General features: G+C 40.2%; 3 protein-coding genes across 9 annotated transcripts in view; 2 read left to right on the plus strand and 1 right to left on the minus strand.

Annotated features, from left to right (window-relative positions):
• The window catches only part of LOC129717761 (uncharacterized), a 43,721-nt gene extending 40,690 nt beyond the window's left edge, over positions 1–3,031 (plus strand). For all 4 annotated transcript variants that reach the window (XM_055668023.1, XM_055667944.1, XM_055668183.1 and 1 more), the window contains exons 5-6: positions 2,078–2,345; positions 2,410–3,031. In XM_055668023.1, the coding sequence (XP_055523998.1) occupies positions 2,078–2,345; positions 2,410–2,901 (760 nt within the window). In that variant the 3' untranslated portion in view covers positions 2,902–3,031. The remainder of the gene's footprint in view (positions 1–2,077; positions 2,346–2,409) is intronic.
• Positions 2,938–7,027, minus strand: LOC129718061 (clusterin-associated protein 1). Its single transcript, XM_055668506.1, has 3 exons — positions 6,921–7,027; positions 3,269–4,438; positions 2,938–3,207 (listed from the first exon to the last, which is right to left on the minus strand). The coding sequence occupies exons 1-3, from the start codon at positions 6,940–6,942 to the stop codon at positions 3,086–3,088; spliced, it is 1,314 nt and encodes a 437-aa protein (XP_055524481.1). The 5' UTR covers positions 6,943–7,027; the 3' UTR covers positions 2,938–3,085.
• A 626-nt stretch (positions 7,028–7,653) lies between these two features.
• The window catches only part of LOC129717510 (adenylate cyclase type 9), a 62,186-nt gene continuing 46,235 nt past the window's right edge, over positions 7,654–23,604 (plus strand). Inside the window, exons 1-2 of one of the 4 annotated variants that reach the window (XM_055667653.1) lie at positions 7,654–8,504; positions 8,689–8,798. The gene's annotated coding sequence lies outside the window, so the exon portion shown is untranslated. Of the gene's footprint in view, positions 8,799–20,805; positions 20,922–23,604 lie in introns of those variants that run through there. The other 3 variants (XM_055667504.1, XM_055667587.1, XM_055667740.1) reach the window with 3 other exon arrangements.

Consider the following 23,604-nt stretch of genomic DNA (forward strand, 5'->3'; position numbering starts at 1 on the left):
GTAAAAAAACAATGACCAAAAACCAATGTTCGGAACATTTTTTTCGAGAAATTTTCACGAGTAATGACAATTCACGGCTGAAAATGCCTACTTGCGTCGTACGAGTTATGACAATTCACGGCTGAAAATGCCTACTTGCGTCGTAAAAGAATGCGGAACACAATTCCAAATGGCATTTTCATGTTTTTGAAGATCTACGTCACAACTCCAACACGTGCTTCTGTTTACCTCTTTTTCGTTACTAAACAGACAAATGTCTTCTTCTTCCTCACCTTTGTATACCTCATTGCGCTGCTGCCACTGCAGTGACGTAAGCTGCCATCACATTTAAACCTGATTGCCGATGGTAGCGCTCGCGGCGCTCAGAAGGTATCTGTCGGAGTTCACGGGATGCACGTCTCAGAAATACATTTTCATCGTCGATCACACAGTTCGCGAGGTGAATCTCGGAATAATTTGGATCATGATTTAAGTATTTTAATTGCCTTATATAAAACAAATCAAATCAAATTACTTTGCTGAAAAAATAATATAATGAGTAACTGGGCAAAGTTTATAAAGTAATTACAGGTACCGAATTTATCGGTGTTCGATGAATGCTAATCGTCGCATGAGGTTAGCGCAATATTCTTTGATCACCAAATGTAAATTTGCTGCAATGCACAGTGCGTGCTGCGGAACAAAAATCGAAACTGATGTAGACGCCACCGTATTGACTTCAAATTACACTGAATTCTTTTTTACGTGATTTACACGAATTTTCATGCGATTTTTTTAAATTACGGGATTTGTGACATTGGAAACATTTCTTTATAAAACAAAATACACTGGATTCTCTTTTACGCGATTGATGCGTGCGCGCGAAAAAAGAATCGCGTAAAAAAACGCGTAATTCGGAGCAAATCGTGTAAAAAAAGATCGCGTCGTTACAAAATCTTTCGCTATGTGGTAAGTGTGTGGATATGTGTGTATGTATGTGCATGTGTGTGTATGTATGTGTATGTATGTGTGTGTGTTACATCTTGGCTCATAAACAATATTCCCCATGTCACATTTCGTGTAATTTCAAGAATATCGCGTAAAAGAATCGTGTAAAATACAATCACGTAAAAAAAGTTGCGTAAAAACAGAATTCAGTGTATAACACACACGCTCACACACATACATTAATACACACGCACACACATACACACACAAACATACACACACAAACATACACACACATACATACACACACATACACACACATACATACACACACACACACACACACACACACACACACACACACACACACACACAAACACTTATACCACGTAGCAAAAGATTTTTTTAAAACGAAGCGACCTTTTTTTACACGATTTGTTTAAAATTACGCGATTTTTTTTTGCGCGGACGCATCAATCGCGTAAAAAAATAATCCAGTGTATTATTTTCATTTAAAATTTCCCCAATTATTTTGAAATATATTCCACTATCACTAAACCTTTGCAATAAAAACCCATAAATGTTTTGTTAAAAGTATATTATATAATCCAACACTTGAATTACTTCTATTATGTATTGAAAAATAGGGGACGATGTCCGATACAGGTGCTCCTTTGTGGTTGTAGGGGTATCATCTTAGGTATTCAAACCCCGAAAAACTAAAGTCATGTGCCAATGGTTGAAACTATCTTCGCCTGTTATTTTGAAACGGGTTGTTCCCATTTCATCACGACATCGCTTTCTTGTATTAAAATTGTGGTCCAAATTGCAGCGCACAGAACTTTTTGATATAACTACTATGTTCTAGCTTTCAAACTTTCAAGTTAACCTTTCTAAGAACTTTGGTAACTTTTTTTATTAAATAGCAATGTTTTATATTCAAATGAATAGTCTTCCGTCCTCTTCACTGCCATTTCCCGCATAAAGCCCAAAGATTTAGTTCGTTAATTATAACACTCAGTGTTGGGATGGTTATCAAATTAAGAAACTTTTAGTCCGAAACTTTGGTGAGTCGGCAAACAGTAACTTTGCTAGCAACGTGGCACAATCTAATTGGGTTATTTTTGTATTCTTTCCCCTCTCGCTATAGGCCATCTCAGAAGACACAAATGATGGAGAACATGATCAACAGTAGCAGTTCACCGGGTTCGCAGGCCTTTTTATCCCAGCAGAAGGTCGAGGATTACATCAACTCCCTGCAGGTCGATCCGTCCATCAAGGACATGATGTATCAGACGATGCTTAACCGTGGCTATGGTTCGGTGTATGGCGAAAAACATCGCTCAGATACGTTCAGCAATGGAACCGGAGCTGGAACCCGACCTGTTATGCTTGTACCAGCCTGCGCTGGCAATGGGGTAATAAGTCTTAATCAACTCACTCCAACCTCGAACAAAGCTTTACTTTTCGCTTGTCTTCCAGCTTCCCCAGATGCTGCCAATGTACTCAACACCTCCTCCACCGGCGATGTATTCTTCCCCCATGATGCCACCCGGTGTTCACCAGTATCCTCCGATGTATCCAGAAAGTGCCCTTATGGAAGCCCACATTGCCCGTATCAATCGAAGACGTTCAATGCGAGCTAACTCGGAGCAGAATTTAGTTCTAACTGAAGAACCCCATCGGCATCACTATCGACCTCGCACTGAAGAAACAAATCCACAGCCGGAGAAGACTTTCACGTATACCGGCTTAGATCGAGACATTGCCGATAGTTACTTGGCGAAGGAGGAGGAAAAACTCAACAGCAGCAGTATTGTTAGCTCTGGCGGACCTCAAAACCCTCCGCCCCAACAGAGTCACCAGCCGGAACAGAACGATTCGACGCAGACACCTCCCCTCACATATCACCATGATCTGATGTTGATCGACCATCGACATCACTTCGAACGGTACAACGATGTTCATATGTAGACAGAATGAAAGTGCGAACGAGTATTCACTAGCCACGTAAGTATTGGAAAGAAAGCCCTAGCCCTGCTCAAGTTGATTTTAATGCAACCCTCGACGTCACTACTATTGCGTATTTCTGGTGTATAAATTGATGTACATTTTTATTGTGTTTTAAAAAACGTGACTCGTTAATTACTTGAAAGAATTAGAAATCCTCGTCACTTTGGTCCTGCTTAGCGCTGCGATTGAGTGTTGAATTTTCCCTAGTCAGCTTTGTCAAACTTTCGTCGTCTTCGTCGTCGTCGTCCGTGCGGAGCTCATCGATTACTGCAATCAAAATTAAACATATTTTGGGTTTCTAGGAATTTAAAATCACAAAAAAACCTACATCCATTACTACCATTCATTTCCAGATCACTTTCCGACTCTGCCGAGCTCCCCAGGGAACTATCTAGCGGTCCTAGATCATCATTCATGCTGCCGATAACCCGAGCCCGATCGCGTCCGCTCATAGGGGGAGCACCCCCTTCAGCATGTCTGCTGCGGAATCTTGTAGATCCACGATCACGGTTTAGTAGCTCACTCCTCAGTACACGTTTGTCGGACTTCAGTTTCACGTCTTCTCGTTCATCGAAATCATCCAAATCATCGTCGTTTTCATCATCAGAATCCATCAACCCCTCAGGCAGGATAGTCAAGCTGCTATCGACCATTTTGGCGATCGGTGAAGTCGGTGTAGGGGTACGATTTTTGCTGATCAGTTGCGATTTTAAAGCGTCTACACACCGAATACGAATGATGTACTGTTCGTATAGGTTTTTCAGTTCGACCTCGAGCTTTTCGAACTCTTCCAGATAGGCGGGTCGAACTTTCTGCAGTGCCTGTAAGCGTTGCTTCGATCGTTCCAGCTCGGATGATTTACGTTGTATTTTGGAGTGGAGATTGCCATTCTCAGCTTTAAGATTCTCTAGGGTTGCCCGGGAGTTGCCCAGCTTAGACTCAAGCGTACCTAATGCCGATTTGATAACCTTCTCGACTGTAGCCAACTCCAGTGGACGACTGGATTGGATTGTACGAGTTTCTCGATTCACCAATTCTTTCCGAAGTAGATCGTGAAGGGTTGCTCCTCTGTTGGTTAGCTCGGACGATAACCCTCGCACCTTTTTCAGATCCTCTATTTTATCGGACAAATCAATTTCAACGTGAGATTTTATAGATTCATCATCCGCTCCTGTTACTTTTGGTGATGAGATCAGTAGAGATGTGACCTTTAGCAGTTCAGCGGATGCTGCTGCCGAGCTTGCGTACAGTTTGCGAGGATTCACCTTGATGTTGGACTTTGTCACTAAAAACTCGGTAGCCGATCGAACGAAAGCAATACGATCTTGTTCGGTGCGAGTGCCTCCTGCGAGCTGCAGGTTTGGCTCCAGCCGACTTACGAGCCACGTAAGTATGTCCGAGTAGGCGACAAAACTCTCGGGTCCACCGAAAGGGGTGTTAAGCACAGAGATGGGAATGTTGTTCGGGTAGCCTAGCAGCTTTAGGTGCTCCGAGAGGTCTGCAGGGTAAGAAAAAGGTTTAAGCGCTTTAAAGCATGTGGAGTATGCAGGAGGTTTACTGCCGGTACCCGCATAACTGTCCCATGCTGATTTTGGTCACTTTTGAGTTATCATCGGGAATCGACTTTACTGTTATCATATTTTCTGGGAAAAAATAAGATTTATACTTTTGTATGGAAAAACATGGAAAAAATACCAAGTTGTTTTTGTCCCATATTGAAAGTACCCGCATTACAGTCCCACTGCATAGTGGTGCACACTTCAAACATATAATTTTGCTCCAGATTAATGTATATCGGATTATTTTAGGCATATAGAAGTATGTCATTTAATTAACTAGACCAGCGGTTCTCAACCTTTTTTTGTTCGCGTACCCCTTGGCGATTTTTTTCATATCGATTGTACCCCGTGGCTTGGAATGTTTTCGCAGAGTGGGAGAGAGTAGTGGTAGATCATGTTGTGGTAGTCTCGTTTAGGTTGCAAATTGAACCATGGTTTGTTTGATTGCTATAGTCATGTTTTAAGACAAGATTGAAAAACAAATTAAGTATTTTAGAGAAAAATTGCTTCGTCCACCATTACTGATTTTTCTTTCGCGTACCCCCTGAAGGCTTTTGAGTACCCCCAGGGATACGCGTACCCCAGGTTGAGAACCGCTGAACTAGACTAATGTTGTTTCTCTGTAGTACAATCTACGTTGCCAATGATACTGCCGGTTGCTGGTTGAATTTATATGTGATGGGACAAAATATGCGGGTACTTTTGAAATGTACCCGCATATTTTGTCCCATTTTGTCTTTTTTTCAAGTTATATAACGTAAAACCAATTCCATCCATGGTTTTTGTTTCTCAACGGTAAACTTGTGCTGCCATGAAACTCTTATGGTCGTTGGTTTTGGATGTAATTGCTGGAAATCCGAAAATTCACGGATAATATTAAATCACCGTTTTCTCAACATGTTGTTTTTCATTATGGGACAGTTATCCGGGTACCGGCAGTTTAGTAGAGTCGACATTATTTGAAAATTGAATAAGATCATCCTATATTTAGGCAGATCATCTAATAATTAGGCATCAATGTATTGCTAAATTCGACTTCGAATTTTCAAGCGCACAAGACTCGGAAATGGTTAATGTCAAAATTGTAATCAGGAATCGTTTCCTAGAATTGATAATCCATAAAAAATCAAAAAGTTAGATGGTGATGTTAACTGCATGTTTGATGTAGAACTGCGATTGGTAGAAATAATTATTTTTTAGATGTCGATCTACTTTCTCTTTCGGACTTGATCATCGCAGCTTACTATCGTCATTTTTCCAGAAACTCCGAGTAATTCATCGACGAAGGACATCCGTTACTATAAAGTAATCTTAGTTCACAAAAAGTTTCAAATCGAAAAAGCACGTTGTCCTTCAAGACATTAGTTTGAATTATATTTTAACAGCAAATCATTGAACTGATTGAAAAAAGAGATTGTCATAAAATTCTCAAAAAAGTTTTACTTTCAGGACATCAAATTTATCTATAGAGTTCTCCAGGCGCGTTTGTATTAGTGGGATGTATTCGATTTTTCTTTGTTAGCTGTAAGAATTTTTGGTCACCTCTGAGAACTGTCATCTAAAAGAGAGAATAAAAAACTACCGAGATTGATTCACACTCTCACAAATTTCAATATACAGTGTAAAGCGGGCCCTGTCGTAGTGTTCGTGTGTTTTCGCTTGGAGAACTCTATAGACCTATTTTCATACGAATGTGTTAGTGCCACACGTTGAGGGAAAACTAAACAAATCGCTGTTTTGTTTGCAATGTTATGTTCTAGGCAGCTGGACAAATATTCAGTTGATTGTAAGTTTTAAACTCTATTTTAAATACACTTTTTATCCGTGACCAGGAATCGGGAGAAGCTGCTGAACGTTATCGGTAAGTCGAAACAACGAGATGTGATGATTTACAGTTTGAAGGAAACAAAAGCAACTTTACACGACAATACACGTTTACTAGCGTGCATAGGTGAAGTCACTTATCTCTATGCTCATGGAAATAAACTGTTGTTGTACTGTTAGGACAAGGTGATTCCGTCAAATTTTAAAGCTTACACAACACTTTTTATGGGATGAGAAAGAAATTTTGCCAAAACTGTTGGAAGGACATTCCTAATAATTTTAAAGATAGCTAAAATACAAGCTTAATTTGAATATTCCTTATTTACCAATAAATCTTTTAAGCACAAAAGACTCCTTGTGTGGATATCTGTTATCTGCGGTAGGCACAAACATTTTGTTTTTAACATAAAAGATAAGTATTCTAATTTTATCAAATGAATAAAAAAATGCGCTTGGGTGTTTGTGACACCTGTAATGTTGCAGTTTTAATCGTAAAATTACTAGAAAAATTAAATGAGAATCAATATGATTTTTTCACAGCAATATATTCGATTTTTGGCTCTTATCCCGAAGCTAATTTCATATAAAACTACATACCTCTAACATCTCGAAAAGACATTATCTTTAACTATTTGCTCAGTCGAAATGATTTGTAGCCTACAGATTACACCAATAGATTATCGTGTCTACATTTTTGTTTGTGCTAGGCTCCCATGGAAACGAATTCTTGCTGGCGACATTTGTTTGTCATTTCTTGCTCGGGTAGTAAATCCAGCTAGAATCTTTCCGCAGTGTGTCTGAGTGTGTGTGACTCCGACAGGGTCTGTCTCTTTACCGTGTGTTCGCCGTGTGTTCCATTTAAAAACAAATCGATCGTGTGCACGAGAGAGTGAGCAAGATGATGATCGCACATCGGCGGGTAGCAACAGCACTGTATTCGGCAGGCTTGCCAGATCTATGGATTTGTTCAACTTCTACGGATTGACAGAATTTACAGATATTTGAAAATAACTACGGAAATCTACGGATTTTTTCAGTTTGCTATCCTAGAATAAATGTAGGTTTAAAAAATTTAAAGAAAATTCTTCCACGATTTGATACCATTCAAAAACTGTGGCTTTTAGTAACAATAAAATTATGTACTTTTCTTAACCTCTTCTTATCCGAAATATATCAAAATGAAAAAATCCGTAGAATCTACGAATTCACAGGAAATAGCTCTGGCATCTCTTGCGTTCGGTTCGGAGAAAAGAAAGAGAGAGCGTTGATGGAGAGTAAACCAAGTAGCGGTGAGCAAAAAAAGTAAAAAGAAACGTCAAATCAAAACATTGAAAATTTTCTCACTGAAACGAGTGGTCGCGGAATGAAGAAGTCAACCGTTCGCTGCGTGATGCAAAACATTGTGTGCTTGTAAATGGTGTTTTTCGGGACCAATTTTGGGTGAAATCGCCCGACCGGGTACGGACGAATCGGTGCACGTGGAATTACTGCCGGAAGTGGTGCTTGCGAGTGGAAAATTGAAACTATTGGCCTAATTTAGTGTACAAGTGAGGACAGTGAAAATCATTTGTTGCTTCGAAGTTTCCCCGATGAAGGTGGATGTTCTGTGTTCCATGTGTTTGTAGTGTAGGGTGCTTGTCAGAGTAGGGGGGTAAAACGGACGGGGGCGTTGGAAGGCAATATAGCACGGATTGGTTGCTACTAATGGTGGTTTAGTGCTTTATATTGTCTGTGCTTGGAGTGTGAGTTGCGCTTCTAGTAGAGTAGATACAGGGCGAGAACAACACAACGATCTTCAAGGATCTCTCAAGGACTACTTGGAATTAAGTACAACCTGCTTTTCTATTGCTGCTGCTGCTGCATAGCAACGAAAGTCGTCGCCGTTGAAGTGATACAAAACTTGACACCACTCAACACAGCCGCTACGGTATCAGTAAACGGCGAGCGTCCTCGTCTCCTGTGGCATTGGATGAGATAAAACAGTAATCGACCGTCCGTTGGTGAAACGCTTGGTAGCTTGAGGATTGAAGGGGCGACAAACACAGCGGATACTTCTGGCAAATTGGTGTTTCCTCTATCTTATTTGCTGGTGCGGACATTGCTACTGGCAGTCGTCTGTCGGTAGCAATAATACACGTAAACCTACGGCAGCGGACGGATTACTGTCAGCGCGATGTGAAGGTAACTTTTGCTCGGCAGTAGATTTGCCTGGTTACATACAGTTCGGTAACGATTGGTAAACAGTCACGATCTGATCAGGCAGATTATTGAAATCGTTACGTGTGCAAAAGCGTACCAGTGTATCGAAGATTACCATTGTTGCAGAATGTCCTGCAAACTTATGATTTTATTTTTTTGTTCAAAGAACAATCCACGGCACAACGAGAAATGATTTGGACGCACCTGCACTCAAGAAACCTAAACTTACGATTTTTACAGAAATTTCAAATAATGGGAAAATATTTCAAATTGTTGGTAAGTAGTTTTTTGCTCCAAACTACCAAATTCCGATTCTGAATAAAAGTATGGTATTTTTGTAAAGATTATGAGGCCATAATTATTAGCCCTAATTAAGTTGATTTTGTACTTACGGAAGTATAGTTACCCAACAGACTTTAGATTACAGGGCGTAAGGAAACAATAAATCTCCCAAATGACAACGAGTGGCATAAAACAGGCCAAATTAGCTATGTCGGAAGTCATTGTAATAAAGCATACCAGGGGAAACTTTGTGTTCCTAAAACGACTAGCTTCCTCTGGTGTCGATTAACGTTACAAGCAAACAAGGTTGATGTCCATCAACCGGACGAAACATTTATGTGCGGGAAATCGGTCTGCCGCTTTAAAACCCTAAACTGATCAGGGTTTGTAAGTTTTTTATTTGTGAAAAAGAAGGCAGTATAATTAGTACAGTTTTAATAGCACAGGCTTGACATTAATGTAGAACTATTGTTAGTATCTCGCCAATTATTATGAACTGTTCAAATAATTTCGTGTTTTTCGCATCCAATAACTCAGTTTTTAGAAACCTGGTGCTTGGTTCGGTCAGGTCGCACATCGATAAATTGTTATTCAAAAAAAGAGTCGAGCGACACATACGGAACAGTTTGAGAACGCTTCACACTGTCGATTCAGCTAATTTCAACGACCTCGCAATTTTTTAACCTTCCTATGTCTGTTTTTCGAAGTGGGTGTCCAAAATTATGTTCCGCTAGTATGAATCCAACTGCTCAAAGCTGAAGGAATATTATGATTTTGGCAGTTTCTGGGCATTATTCTTTGGAGTGTCTTTTTACCTCACTAACTCCTTTCCCGAGAAAACTCAGATGTTCAAATTATTTCATGGATGGACCCTGAAAATTTGAGCTTGATTGGAAAACATCGATACAAAACGGAGTTGCGCTCCTCGCACAATAGGTTCAAATGGTGGTTAGATTCAGGAGCTAATTCTGTTGACAAGAGAAAAGAGGCTCTTAGTACGATCGGAGAACCCTGATAACTCTTCATGGGACAATCAACATATTATTATTTGTTCTTATTTCACTAGCTTTTCAATTACATGAAAAAATATCTGAAAAAAAAATGATTCTAGACCCGCCGATAGAACATTTTAATTTTGGGGGTTTATCAAAAGAAACACCTTAAGCTTACGAATGACGAGTAATAGATAGATCGCTTTTTGTAAATAAGTTCTTGCGTCAGAGACACCGTGTCTCATTTACTCTCAATAGTGAATAAATATGCTCAATATCCAATAATATTCATTTATTTATTTCGTCAATCATATGGAAACTAGTTACATTATTTTTCTTAACTATAACTGCCGATAATCGCAAGTCAGTCTCATCTGTAATTTTATCAGTTTTGAGTTAGCATCGTATTTTGGCCTAGCTTTGAGTATATTTTCAGATGTACCGATAAAAAATAGTGGTTTGTTCACATTAGGCAAAGTAACCGCAAGTCAGTCCCAGAAGAAAAATAACCAAAAGTCAGTCCCGATTTACAAAAAAAAACATGCAGAATACAACAGTAAAATGAATGGGGAGTAAAAAAGAGTTCGATACGACCGTTTAGATGAAAATAAGTTATCTAGTAATAATTATCAATTATTGGGATTATTTTTTAGTTTGAATTGGTGATGAATTTATGTGGAGCGATTTTCTGCTAATACGAATCCAAGTCATTTTTTTTTTCTTGGTTCGCTTCTTCGTAGATCTATCCGCAAAATCTTGAGTATCGATAAAACTTCCATCAGAATCCAGGGAATCGTTCCAAGAAATCTCCAAAGGTGATGCTCGAACCTCAAATGGATTTGGATCATCTTGACATTTGTTGTCGGATGAACCAACTGCAGTCCCGGCTTCAGTTTTTTTTATCCGAGTCCTCACCGGATAAGCTTTCATCGGTTCCGTACATCATGAGATTTTCCAACGTCGACATTTCTTAAAAGGTTCTCATACACTTCCTAACAGCGAAGGATTGACAGTTTTCAACGGCAACGAATAACAACACGTCAACACGCACTATAGTTTCAACATGGCAATGTGACTGACTTGCGATTACTTTTCTCTTCGGTGTAGAATGTAACGGCAAGTCAGTCACACTCAAGGTTTTTATCTTAAAATCAATTTTGTCAATGGTTTTTACAACGTAATTAGTGCAGGCTAGTATGCAAACTATATTTTAGCATGAATATTGTCAAAATAATTCATCTTAAATAAGTGATAACTGAGCGTGAATGAAATATCTTTCGAAGCTGTTTTCTCGTTTTAACTTTTTTACAGATGGGACTGACTTGCTGTTACCGGCAGGAATACATGAATATAAATAAAAAAAATTTTGTATCCTCAGCCTCAGGGACTTCAATTACTGTTTCAGCTTATACCGGCGTATCGTTAGGTTAATGGCTTCATAATGTTGATTATAAGAATTCATTATGCTATTCATAGCTCCATGTTTTGCATATTCCGCTCGATGATAGTCAAGGTGAAACTATACGGTGGCTTTCTTCCACACAATTTTGAGATTGGGTTTCTTTCTACTTGATGATTTGTGAATTGCTACTCATGCTACGTCAGCGGCGCAAACAATCGATCAAAGTTAGTAATTTTAATGATTTTCGAGAAAATTATCTTGAATGATTCAGGCAAAAAGCGAGTACGGAGTTTCACCAGCAAATAAGCTACGGTTTCGAAGTTGTCGAATGGGTACATAAAAGTTTAATTTAAAAAGTAGTTCTCCTGAGTCAACTCCCTGCGAAACAAATCGTTTACAAATGTAGTCATTGCCTTTATTTTAATGTTCGAATATCACTCAACATGCAGCGAGCTTTTTATGAGCCGTTGAGAGCAAAATTGGTACATGTGCCATTTTTACACTTTTTGGATTTTTTGCATAAATAGATGCAGAACGCAATAACATACTGGAATATCCAATAAAATCCGAGATCTAATAACCTAAACCAAAGTTACAGCCAAAACAATTTTTGGTAATTAACATAATCACCATTTCGTTGAAGTGGTACATGTCCAGTCTGTGCATGTTAGATGAATTGTAAGTCGATCTTAGGATATAGAACAATCATGTCTTCAGCAAAGTTGGTCAAGTGATTGAGTACTTTCAGATGAAGATCTGTCTGCTTTGGAATTTCCTCACTACGTGTCGCTAGTGTACCCGTGACTATTTTGTAACAGAAAGAAACCACTCCCAGGCGAAATTAAATGGTCTCATGACAGAATGTTACTCAAGTTTTCAATCAGAATGCCCTCCAAAAACTCCGGAGTTACCGTAAACAAGATAAATTTTGTAAAACAGGTCCCAGTCCCGTCTGGATACGGTGTATATTTTTCCAAGGCTGTATCATATTTTCAGTTCGCTCATTTTTCGCTCCTCTAACTACATACATTAGTGTTTTCCGTGTTTTTTTTTTCGAAACTATCACATGCCATAGTAGACCATAATATCAAAGAAAAGCCAGGATTGGATAACTAATACCAGAGTTATAGCCAAAATAATTTTCAGTTTTCTTCTACCGAAAGTTGAACCTGGGTTTATCGTGTACTTATTATCTGCCAAATACTTACTTACTTTACTTTACTTTTATGGCGACAGATCATTAAGATCCTATGCCGAATCCAGAATACGTCTCCACAAAACTCGGTCTTGGGGTGCTACTCTCCAGTCTCCCCTTACACCCGCTGCTCTGGCATCCTCGTCGACAGCACACATCCAGCGCGTGCGCGCTCTGCCTCGAAGTCCTTGGCCTCTATCCGGTTCTCTACTAAATATTATCTTTGCCGGTCGCTCATCCGCCATCCGTGCTACATGGCCAGCCCACTGTAACCTGCCGTGTTTCATCAGCTTGACAATATCAGCGTGTTTGTATACTTCGTACAGCTCGTGATTCATGCCCCCGCGCCACACCCCGTTCTCTAGTTTGCCTCCCAGTATTGATCGCAGGATTCTACGCTCGAAGACCCCAAGCGCTCGTCGATCGGCCCCCTTCCACGTCCACGATTCATGTCCGTAGAGCGCCACCGGGAGGATCAGAGTCCTATAGAGCGCAAATTTCGTACGGATCTGTAGGCTACGGGACCTAAGCTGGCTACGCAATCCGTAATAAGCCCTATTCGCCGCCGCAATCCGCCTCTTCACCTCGCGGCTCACCTCGTTGTCACATGTCACGAGAGTACCAAGATAAACAAATTCGTCGACCACTTCGAAAGTATCCCCATCCATCTCCACCGCAGCACCAACACCCGCAGAACTACCACGCTCTCTGCCAGCCACCATGTACTTCGTTTTGGCAGTGTTTATGGTGAGTCCAATTCGCGCAGCTTCCCTTTTGAGAGCCGTAAAGGCCTCCTCAACTGCTCTACGGTTAACACCAATTATATCAATGTCGTCCGCAAAGCCCAGGAGCAATTGAGACTTAGTGATGATGGTGCCGCTCCTCTGCACACCTGCCCTTCGTATCGCACCTTCCAAAGCTATGTTGAACAGCAAGTTCGAGAGCCCGTCACCTTGGTTCAGACCATCTAACGTCACAAATGCGTCCGAAAATTCGCCCGCTGTCCTGACGCATGATGTGAAACCGTCGAGCGTCGCACGTATCAGTTTAATCAGTTCAGTTGGGAACCCATGTTCTAGCATTATTTGCCACATCTCGTTGCGTTTCACTGTATCGTACGCCGCTCGAAAGTCTATAAACAGATGATGTGTCTGCAGGTTGTGTTCTCGAAACTTGTCGAGGATCTGTCTCAAGGTGAACATCTGGTCCATTGTAGATCGCCCCACTCGAAAACCGCATTGGTATTCTCCAACAAAGGCTTCCTGCAACGGCCTCAGTCGTTGGAACAGGATACGGGAGAGAATTTTGTAAGCGGAATTGAGGAGGGTTATGCCTCGATAATTACTACACTCGAGTCTATGTCCCTTCTTGTAGATAGGGCGTATGAGTCCTTCCAACCAGTCCGTAGGTAGTTGTTCCTCAGACCATACCCTTAGGATAATCTGGTGAATTGCACTACACAGCCGCTCGCTCCCAACTTTGAAAAGTTCGGCCGGTAAGCCGTCCTTCCCAGCGGCTTTGTTGTTTTTTAGCTCTTTGCAAGCATTCTTCACCTCGTCCAATGTTGGTGGGTCCACAGCTTGTCCATCCTCCCCAATTTCTATCCTGTTCCCCTCGACGACTCTCCTCCCTTCCTCGCCATTCAACACCACTTCGAAATGTTGCTTTCAACACCTGGCCACCTGCGATTTATCGGTAATCAGGTTCCCCTCCCTGTCATTGCACATGGCAGGTACTGGCACAGTCCGGTTCCTGATTCCGTTGATCGTTCTATAGAAGCTCCTCGTGTCGTGCCTGGTGAAGCAATTCTCCGCCTCCGCGAGGACGCGATCGTAGTGCTCACGTTTTTTACGGCGATGAAGCCTCTTTTCGACAGCTCTTGCCTCCCGGTATTTCTCCCGCATCTGACGCGTTACACGATTAGCTGCTACTAACGTGTTGGCGTAGGCTCGATTCTTCTCCTCCGTCACCTCTAGGCACTCAGCATCGAACCACCCACTACGCGTGATTCCCGTTGTCATGCCTATCACCTCTCGCGCTGTTTCGCTGACCGCATCATGGATGTGCTTCCACTGCTCGTTCAGGTCCACTCCAGTTGGTCCACCGATCCGTCTATCAACTTTCCGAGTATACTCTGCAGCAACTCCTTCCGCTGATAACCTCTGGATGTCCAGATGTATCTTCCTCGCCGATCTCGATTTAAATATATTGGACAACCGGGCGCGAATCTTGCCTACCACGAGATAGTGATCCGAGTCGATGTTTGGCCCTCGAAAGGACCGCACATCTATGACGTCTGAAAAGTGCCGGCCATCGATCAGTATGTGGTCGATCTGAGAGCAGGCCTCTCCATTGGGGTGTCTCCAGTTGTGCTTCCGAATATTCAGACGTGCAAAATGGGTGCTACAGATGGCCATTCCCCTGGCCGCGGCGAAGTTCACTAGCCTCAAGCCGTTGTCGTTGGTGGTAGAGTGAAGGTTTTCCCTACCAATAACGGGACGAAAAAACTCCTCTCGTCCGACTTGTGCGTTCGTATCTCCGATGACGATCTTTACATCGTGTTGTGGGCATTCTCCATACGTTTTCTCGAGGAGCTCATAGAACTCCTCTTCTACGTCATCGGTTTTATCGTTTGTCGGCGCGTACACGTTGATAAGGCTGTAATTTAAGAATCTGCCCTTGATCCTCAATACGCATAGACGGTCATTAATAGGCCTCCACCTAATAACATTTGGTTTCCAAGTAGTACGAAACCGACGCCCCGTTCCGCTCTATCGCCGCCACTGTAGTAGATGTGATACTTGAAAGAAGTGCGCGCGGTCGGATCGACCGCCCGGAATTCACGTTCCCCGGTTTTAGACCAACGCACCTCTTGTATGGCTGCTACCTCCACTGTTGCCTTCCTTAGCTCTCTGGCCAAGATGACCACGCGTGCCAGTTCGAGCAGAGTCCTAACATTCCAAGTACCAAGTTTCCAATCGTTGTCCTTTTTCGTTTGCCTAGGTCTATACCGATTGTTCCGATTCGTATCATTCTCTGGATTGTTCGTAGTATGTTTATTTTCAGCATGCTGCCTTACTAGGGCTGCGATGCCTAGTCTCGCGACGGGGCTGCCATCTTGGGTGTAGCTGGCAAGACACCGCATTTCATAGTTCAGTCGTCCGCTCCGGATCAGTCGCTGTTTGAGCCGCCCCTGACCTGGGGAACAGACGCTCAGGCAAGCTGCTCTCCAAGGAGAACAACTCCCCCTTCCCTGTCAGCATACGACCAAGTTCCCACCGGCTCACCGATCTTCCCTTGGTTGCTCGTATCCCAGTCGGTACCACGTGGAGGTAGGGATAGGAGTTGCTGGGCATTATGCTATGGACCACACTGGGGTCTATTTTATGCCAACTAGTACGGGTGTACTGCTGGTACGCATTGCCCAGCCGTTTACCAACCATATCGGCCAAATAACAAACCTAAAAATACCAGGGTGTTTTCCTTGGAATTGGTCCCAGTCGATCTAGATTATGTAAAATTTCTTCTGTTATCAAATACATATACACTAGCGCCACGAAGTGACAGGATTCCTTAACAAACAGATCATCATTGTATAGTACTCAATCACTTGCGCAACTCTGCTGAAGACATGAATGTTCTTTGTTCTAAGATTAGCAAGCTATAATGCATCCTTCATGCTCACACTGGATACGTACCACTTTTGTTCTCAACGTTATCTGGTTGTCATTATTTTTCCCATAGAACAAAAGTGGTACATGTTTTTCCATTGAAGTTTGTATAAGTTTTTCAACCAGAACTCGTTATCCTTTCATGTACCGTCTTCTGAAACCTTTCCAACAATGATTTAGAGCAGTTATGTTGGAAAAAATTGTTGAAAATAATCTTCTATTTGAGTGTTTTCGTTTATCGCGTCTCCTGAAAAATTTACTTAATGGCACATGTACCACATTTGCTCTTAATGGCTCATATGACGGAAGATGGTCTGAGGTCCAGCCTAGCTTACGAAGAGCATATAGTAGAAAAATCTTTTATACTGATTCTATTCTTTCTTGCAATATTTCAGTATTGACCTCACATAAGTAATATGTTCATTTTTGATAGTGTATGGGTCTTGAAAGTTGTAGCAGAAGCGTTTAACAAACTTACTTACTTTGTTACTTGCTTTGTGTTATAGTGGTCGATGAAATTGAGTTTATAATCTAAGATTGTTCCTACGTCCCTAACTTTTTCACATTTTCCTACTTTCTGATTTCTCTATGCAACTTTAATTTTGGGTGTTGTTATTGTTCTGCTAGCGGATATTACGTTGCATTTTTAACATTTTATTCCTTTTTTAACACTTGCGTACCCGACCCCTCCGGAGCCGAATATATGAAAATTATTTTACCTGACATTCCGCAAGATCTGAACCGATTTTGATCGAACCTTTTTCAAAAAATCACAAATTTATCATAGCAAATCAGAAGAAGGCATCTAAAATCTGAAAATAAAATTATTTAATTTAAACATAAAGAAGCCCAGGGAGGTTAAAACTTGTTTCAATGCCATTAATTCGCCGGCCATATAAATATTTTTATAACAAACTCAAAATCGCTGTAGCATCCGAACGGTGACGAAAACACCCCTGAAAAGTGACTTAGCAACAGTAGTGGACATTTCGAATTTTTTCTTTGTTCCGGATTTATCGAGGGGAACTGTGGGGTAAGTACCCTTCTAGAGATAGGCTAGATTAAAAACGGTAGCGAATCCTTGCTTGCGACATATTAAACTTTAAGTTTTTGCAAAAGAACACTATTAACGATCATTATTTGGCCACTTGGACGACTAATGGCCGTTCCTGTCCGAGTTTTTTGATATGCCGCAAGCTAGGTCTCGGAACGATTCCCAGAACCAATTTCCTGAACTCGGCCAGTAGTGACTAAAACACGTCCAAATGGCCAAATACCGATCGCCAATAGTGTTGTTTTGCGAAAACTTGAAGTTTGATATGTCGCAAGCAAGGTTTCGATACCATTTTTAATCTAGCCTGTGTCTCTGGAAGGGTACTTACCCCACGGTTTCCCTCGATAAATCCGGAGCAACTGAAAATTTCGAAATGCCCCCTACTGTCCCAAAAACTATGATAAATTTGTGATCTTTTGAAAAGGTTCGATCAAAATCGGTTCAGATCTTTTGGAATGGCAGGTAAAAGAATTTTCATTTATTTGGCTCCGAAGGGGTCGGGTACTCAAGTGTTAATTGCCTTTCTTACACCAGATGAAAAGTGTTGGATTTCATTCTGAAATTCATTGATATCTTCTTGTTTTTTTATTTCCAAAAACAGTTTCATGTGTCGGCATATATTAGTACGTTAATATTATTGAGGAAGGAGCAAATGTCATTTACGTACAAAATGAAAAGAAGTGGTCCTAATTGAAAGCCTTGGGGGACACCTAAAATAACATGAATGGAATTTAATTTCTTTCTGATAAATTTTATTATTTGTTGCCTATTAGTTAATTTTGATTCAAGCCCCTTTAGGAGACCAGACTCAATTCCGATTTTTTGCAGGAGAAAAAGTAGCTTTGGCACGTCAGTACGGTCAAATCCCTAGCTAAAGTCTGTATAGAGAGTTTCAACATGGTTCTGATTATTCTTTGCATTCAGTAAGTAATCTAAAAAATTAAGTAGATTTGTGGATGTAGAGTGGCTTTTGAATAAACCGTTTTGTTTGTCATTTATTCGATTTTCGATTCGACCAAATATATTTTCATTGACAATTACCTCGAAGAGTTTAGGAATGCAAGAGGTAATACCGATTCCACGATAATTACGGATGTCAGATTTGCGCCCAGATTAAAAAATAGGCACTAAAAATTCTAGTTTCCAGTGACATATTCAACAGCCAGAACAAAGAAGATGTAAGTTCCTTCGTAAGGTTCTCCGTGAGTGCTGAAAGAATGTTGCAGGTCTAGGACCTTTTGAAGAATCTAAATTTTTCAGACTGGATCTTTTCTGGATATAATGTGAAATTATCGCGTTCACGATTTTTTCCGAAACGTGGAATAGATTTCTTGGAAAAATTTTGGTGAAAGATTGCAATTTTCTTCCGAGTTTTCGCCAACATGTTCGTTGAGTTGCATTATTGATGGAAAATTGTCTGATTTCAGTTTCGTTTTCGAAAGTTCAAATGCATTACTTATTGCGAAGTTTACTTGATCACATATTTCAAAGTAATTTGCTAATTTTCCACTGCTATTGTGTTTCTTGAAAGTTTTGTGGGCTTTTAGTTTGCGGTTTTCCAAATTTTTGATTTGCCTGTTGAACTAGACTGGATGTTTAGTATTACCGTGGCGTCAATTTTTTGTGAATGAAATCTCTTGAGAAATTTTGTTGTACATAGTTTTGTAGAAGACGCCAACCGATGATTCGACATTTCCTTCGTCTCTAAAATGTTTTGTCAATTGGCACAGTTTAATTTGTTTTTTTATATTTGCATAGTTCGCGAGTTTGAGTTCGAGGGTCATTGACTTTCATGTATAAATAAGTAATATTTAATTGCAGTCGCATTTTGCGTTTACGAAGAAATTTTCGGAGATTTGGTGCTTGACGATGTATGAGTGTTGGTCTTCTTCTTTCTAGTCTTCTTTCTTCTTAGTCTTCTTTCTAGTAAGATTTGTCGGTGCTTTGTGCCGTTTCATGGTTGTTCTAGGCGGTGTGTTCGTTCACTGCATATGAAGTGCGGAGTAAATAAACGCCTGGATAATATCACAAAAGATCAAATGTTTCTGCTCGCTGTGAATAAGTCTACACAGAGTCCAATAAGTAATGCTTACCCACTGCTTGTGATCTTTCCATTCTTTAAATGAGGTTGGTGTGAAACAGTCGGAAAGCTACTAAGTAAATATTAACTTCGAAATTGTAAAATTTAAAACGTTCAAAAAATTTAGATATTTTTTACACTTCTGTAGTTTTTTTTCCAATATTGATTACGAGTTACATGAACTGTCAGCCTTCCACCCTTATTTTAATCTTCGAACGAATGATTCTAGTTGCACAGTATTTCTTGTTCGACTTAAATGATTCTTTCGGGAATGGAAATTGGAATGATCTTCTGAAGCCCTAAGCTTTATCTTTTAAATTTACGAAAAAAAATATATATATTATTTTGAAAAGAAAAAGGTAGGCATGTATAAATACATTTTCGTAAAATTGAGTTAACTGTTTTGCATGTCTTAAACGCTATCATTGGTGTGCGATATTCGTTTCCCTTGCCCCTAGTTTGCCTTTAATAGCAGGTGTGGAGGTTGTAGCCAGTATTCAAACCCCAAACGACAATCCTAAAGATCTTGCAACTTCTTCACGAACTAAACAGATCTATTTCCATCGCTTTTCAGCAATCCCTTCCCGGTCTAGATTGTAATCTCGCATCCTCGATGCACCGTGGCGTTTGCCGTCACGCTCACTGGCTATGCTTCAGCAACACTGCCTATCATTTCATATCTTTGTTCGATTTCGCAATATTCATGCCGCACATGATATCGGCACCCATCTCCCTCGGTCAGCGGCGGCACCTCGACATCCACAGTTTGTCACAGCCAATTTACAGGTGGTCGCAACAACTATTATTAACCCGAGAGGAAACAGAATCGAGCCGGTACCGAACGGCAATATGTATACGAACGGTAGGGAGGTTGGCTTGGGGAAGGTGTGGAAGTCTCGAGCGTCAAGCGGTGTGAGCTTTCGAATTCGATTTTCTGCTTCGCCTGTCGACCCTCGACGATCCGAGTTCAGAAGACCGGGTGGATTGATTGAAGGGAGGAAGGAGACGTTCGCAACGGGATTGTGGCAAAGGGTGCGCGTGCGGTAAATGAAGTCGCTTTTAATATTATATGTCGGGTATTTATCTTGTGCGCGCGAGAATTTCTGCCTGACTCTCGTGGCAAGATTTATGATTAACTTTATACAGAGTATCTACTCTCGGCTGATGTCTGCTCTGAGTACTTACTTACTGAAGTCAAGCTGACTACCCCTTGTCTGTCAGCCACATGTTCACTACATGCCACATCCGAGGACCGCTCCCTGCGCTCCTCCGAGTGTAAACTGAAATGTGAGTAATTGGATTAAAATTGATAAGAGGACCGCACAGAGGCGACACAATCGCGGCAGATTGGTACGACCAGGAATAGGAACGACCGAAAATAGACTTGACGCTCATTGATTTATACATTCAGCGTTCGTTGTTTTGCCTTGTCAGCTGCGGCACCGCAGGGATTGTCAGATTTATACTGTGGCTGCAATTGCGATTGTCACCGACAGGTGATGTATCGGTATATTGTTCAGAGGAAATTAATTTCGTTTCCAATTTGCTACCGTACTGATATGTAGCTATCGTTGCGTTTGTTTGTAAGACTGCTCTTCCCAAGTGGGCATTACTAAACAAAGCCAGTTGTTTGACTGAAGATGTTCCAGGCCAGTTTACGGTTCCCAACCGCAAAATTTCATTCCTCACAATTAGACTAGTTGAAACGCAGAAGATGCACGAAGTGAGATGATGAACATGGCATAAATTTTATCAGATTTTTTTTGTGATGTGAAAGGATATTGAGAAAATTTCAAAATGTTCATGAAAAACGGAAGTAGTTATGAAGTTGTGTTATTCATCAAACTTGTGTAAAAAATTATAAGGCATAATTGTTTGAAAACCAAATTTGCTAACTAAAAAAATCCAAACTCTCTAATCTGAGCGATAGATGATTGACGTGATTGATGTGAATTATTTTACTATGGGTTGTGGTTGTGTGCGGATTTGATTTTCAAAAAATCAACAAAAGAAAAAAATATAACAAAAGAGCTGCTGTTTCTCTTATATATAGCTCATAGTTAATAGAAATTAAAAAAAGTGTAAAAATTAACAGGAAGGTGTAAAGTACAGGGGATAGACAAAATGAGTGAGACAGGCAAAAAAATTTCAATTTTCAAAATGGTCATAAATTTACCGAAAATGAATCAATGCTTCAAACAGGTTTCATTTTATTTGAAAAGTTTCCTAGTTTCCTAATATTGTTTGCAAATTTAACGAGGCCAACGAAAACCGTATATGTTCCGGGTTTTAGGAGTATGTGATGCTTGAAAAGTTTTTATTCCTTTCCTTAAAAGTGCCCACTTTGATTTGTTCAGAAGAGTTCTAGGTAACAAAATTGTCTATCTAAAAAACTTATTTTGAAAGAAACCTGAGATGACCGATTTCTGTTAATACCACTTTTTGTGTTTAAAAGAAAATCAGTGTAGGATCTCTATCTAAATGAGAACTTAGACAGTTTCCTAAAAACCATCCCTTAACTATTTTTCTTTTCATTACCGTACTACAGGTTGGACTCGATTATCAAGAGACTCGATTATCCGGAATTAGATTATCCGGAATTCGGGTTATCCGGACTTTTAGGCTCGATTATCCTGAATTCTGTTTTCCTTGGTGTTCGTTTTTAATTTTTATGTCGAAATTTTGCCTTTACCATCCCTTCTGGCATATTTGTTACCATTTATGTTCCGGCATGCTTGGGACATGTTCGAATTAAGTGAAAATAATCAATGTCCAATCTATTTTTTTTGCTTCTCAAGATTTTACTCCTTTTCACCTCAAAAATAATTTCGGGTTACGCCACTGCATCATACAAGTAAAATAAAAAAAAAGGAGAAATTTATTTTATAGACAATATTTTTTCTGTGATTCGATTATCCGGAAAACTCGATTATTCAGAATAAAAAACTTTCTGATGTTCCGGATAATCGAGTCTGACCTGTACTAGAAAAACACAAAAAAGTTTTTGTTTGAAAATTTTTTTCTATTTGCTCAGAAGAATTTTAGGCAATTGAATTGCCTATTTAAGAAATTTATTTTGAACAAAATCTGCAATGATCGATTTTTTTAAATGACTGTTTTAAACACGAGTTTTGTTCAGTGTAGGATCTTAAATTCAATTTTTATGAATGAAAGATCAGACAATTCCCTAGAAGTCATCTCTTGACAATTATTCTCTATCGTCATTATTCAGCTGTATCGATTTATAATAATAATTGCAGCTCTTTTCAAATCTTTTGTTTTATTTTTCTTAGAGGCGTTTTAACTACTAGGTGGTTAGTATGGTTAGTACAGATAATTTTTTTTATGAAAAAAAATCAAAGTTGCTAAAGGTAATAAGGCACCCTCAAAGCTTCATTGAATTCTGAGAGGGTACTCCCAGCCTCTCAGTCGAGTGATTATGTGATTGCTACGAAGACCGTACGCAACCGTGCGTGTCAGCAACCAGTTGCGAGATGCCGAAATCTTGCACAACAATAAGACGTTTTACACCATCATTACACGCAAAAGTTGGATGGTGCGAAATTAGTACAAAATTGTGCGTTTTTAGCGCGATTGTTGATGTAATTCGGAACCAGTACAAGTGATTGCGTGTACAGCACGGGTGTCTCGCTCGCAATCCGATCCGAAAGAGAAGCGAAAGAGCAACCTGCAAATTGTATGTGACGTGTCTAGTCTTGTCGCACATACATGGAAATTCTACGAGCGAGAGAGAAATTTCTCTCGTCGCTTGAGAAAAAAGCACGTGCACAGAATGACAAATAATAATTATTCACAATTAACAAGTGTTGCCATAAAAATCGGAAACGCTTTTATGGCTTTGTGGAATGGAGGGTTTTGCTAGTTTTGCACTGAAGCTAACGTTGATTACAAAATGTTGTGAACAGAATTTTGTTTCGTTTTTTTTCTTGCAAATCATCAAAGATAACTTGAACAAGATACCTAACTTCCATATTTTCCATACATTTTGAACACGACCGATTTCCGACGGTTAGTGCTGCCATCTGTTGACTCAAATTCTCATAAAATTGTCACTTTGAGCAAAACCGATTTATCGTGCATAGTCCGTCGTCGATCGTTGAGCTGTTCAAAATTGTATATGAAAAAGGTGTAGTAGTTTGGTCAGCTCGACGCTTAAGATAACATGCAGTTTAATTATATTGCCATTTTTCGCACTTAATGCTATTGCCATATTTTTGCACCTCAAAGTACGAAAGAAAAAAGTAAAATGAACTGTCAGAGTGGGGGTTTCTATTGAGGGGTTATATTTATTTTTAGGTCCCATTCTACTGAAACTTAAAGTTTGATATGTCGCAAGCCAGGTTTCAGAACCATTGTGCATATGGTCAGGTTCACCGGGGCACCCG

The sequence above is a fragment of the Wyeomyia smithii genome, chromosome 1 (genome assembly GCF_029784165.1).
Source record: "Wyeomyia smithii strain HCP4-BCI-WySm-NY-G18 chromosome 1, ASM2978416v1, whole genome shotgun sequence".
In the NCBI taxonomy this organism is placed as follows: Eukaryota; Metazoa; Arthropoda; class Insecta; order Diptera; family Culicidae; genus Wyeomyia; species Wyeomyia smithii.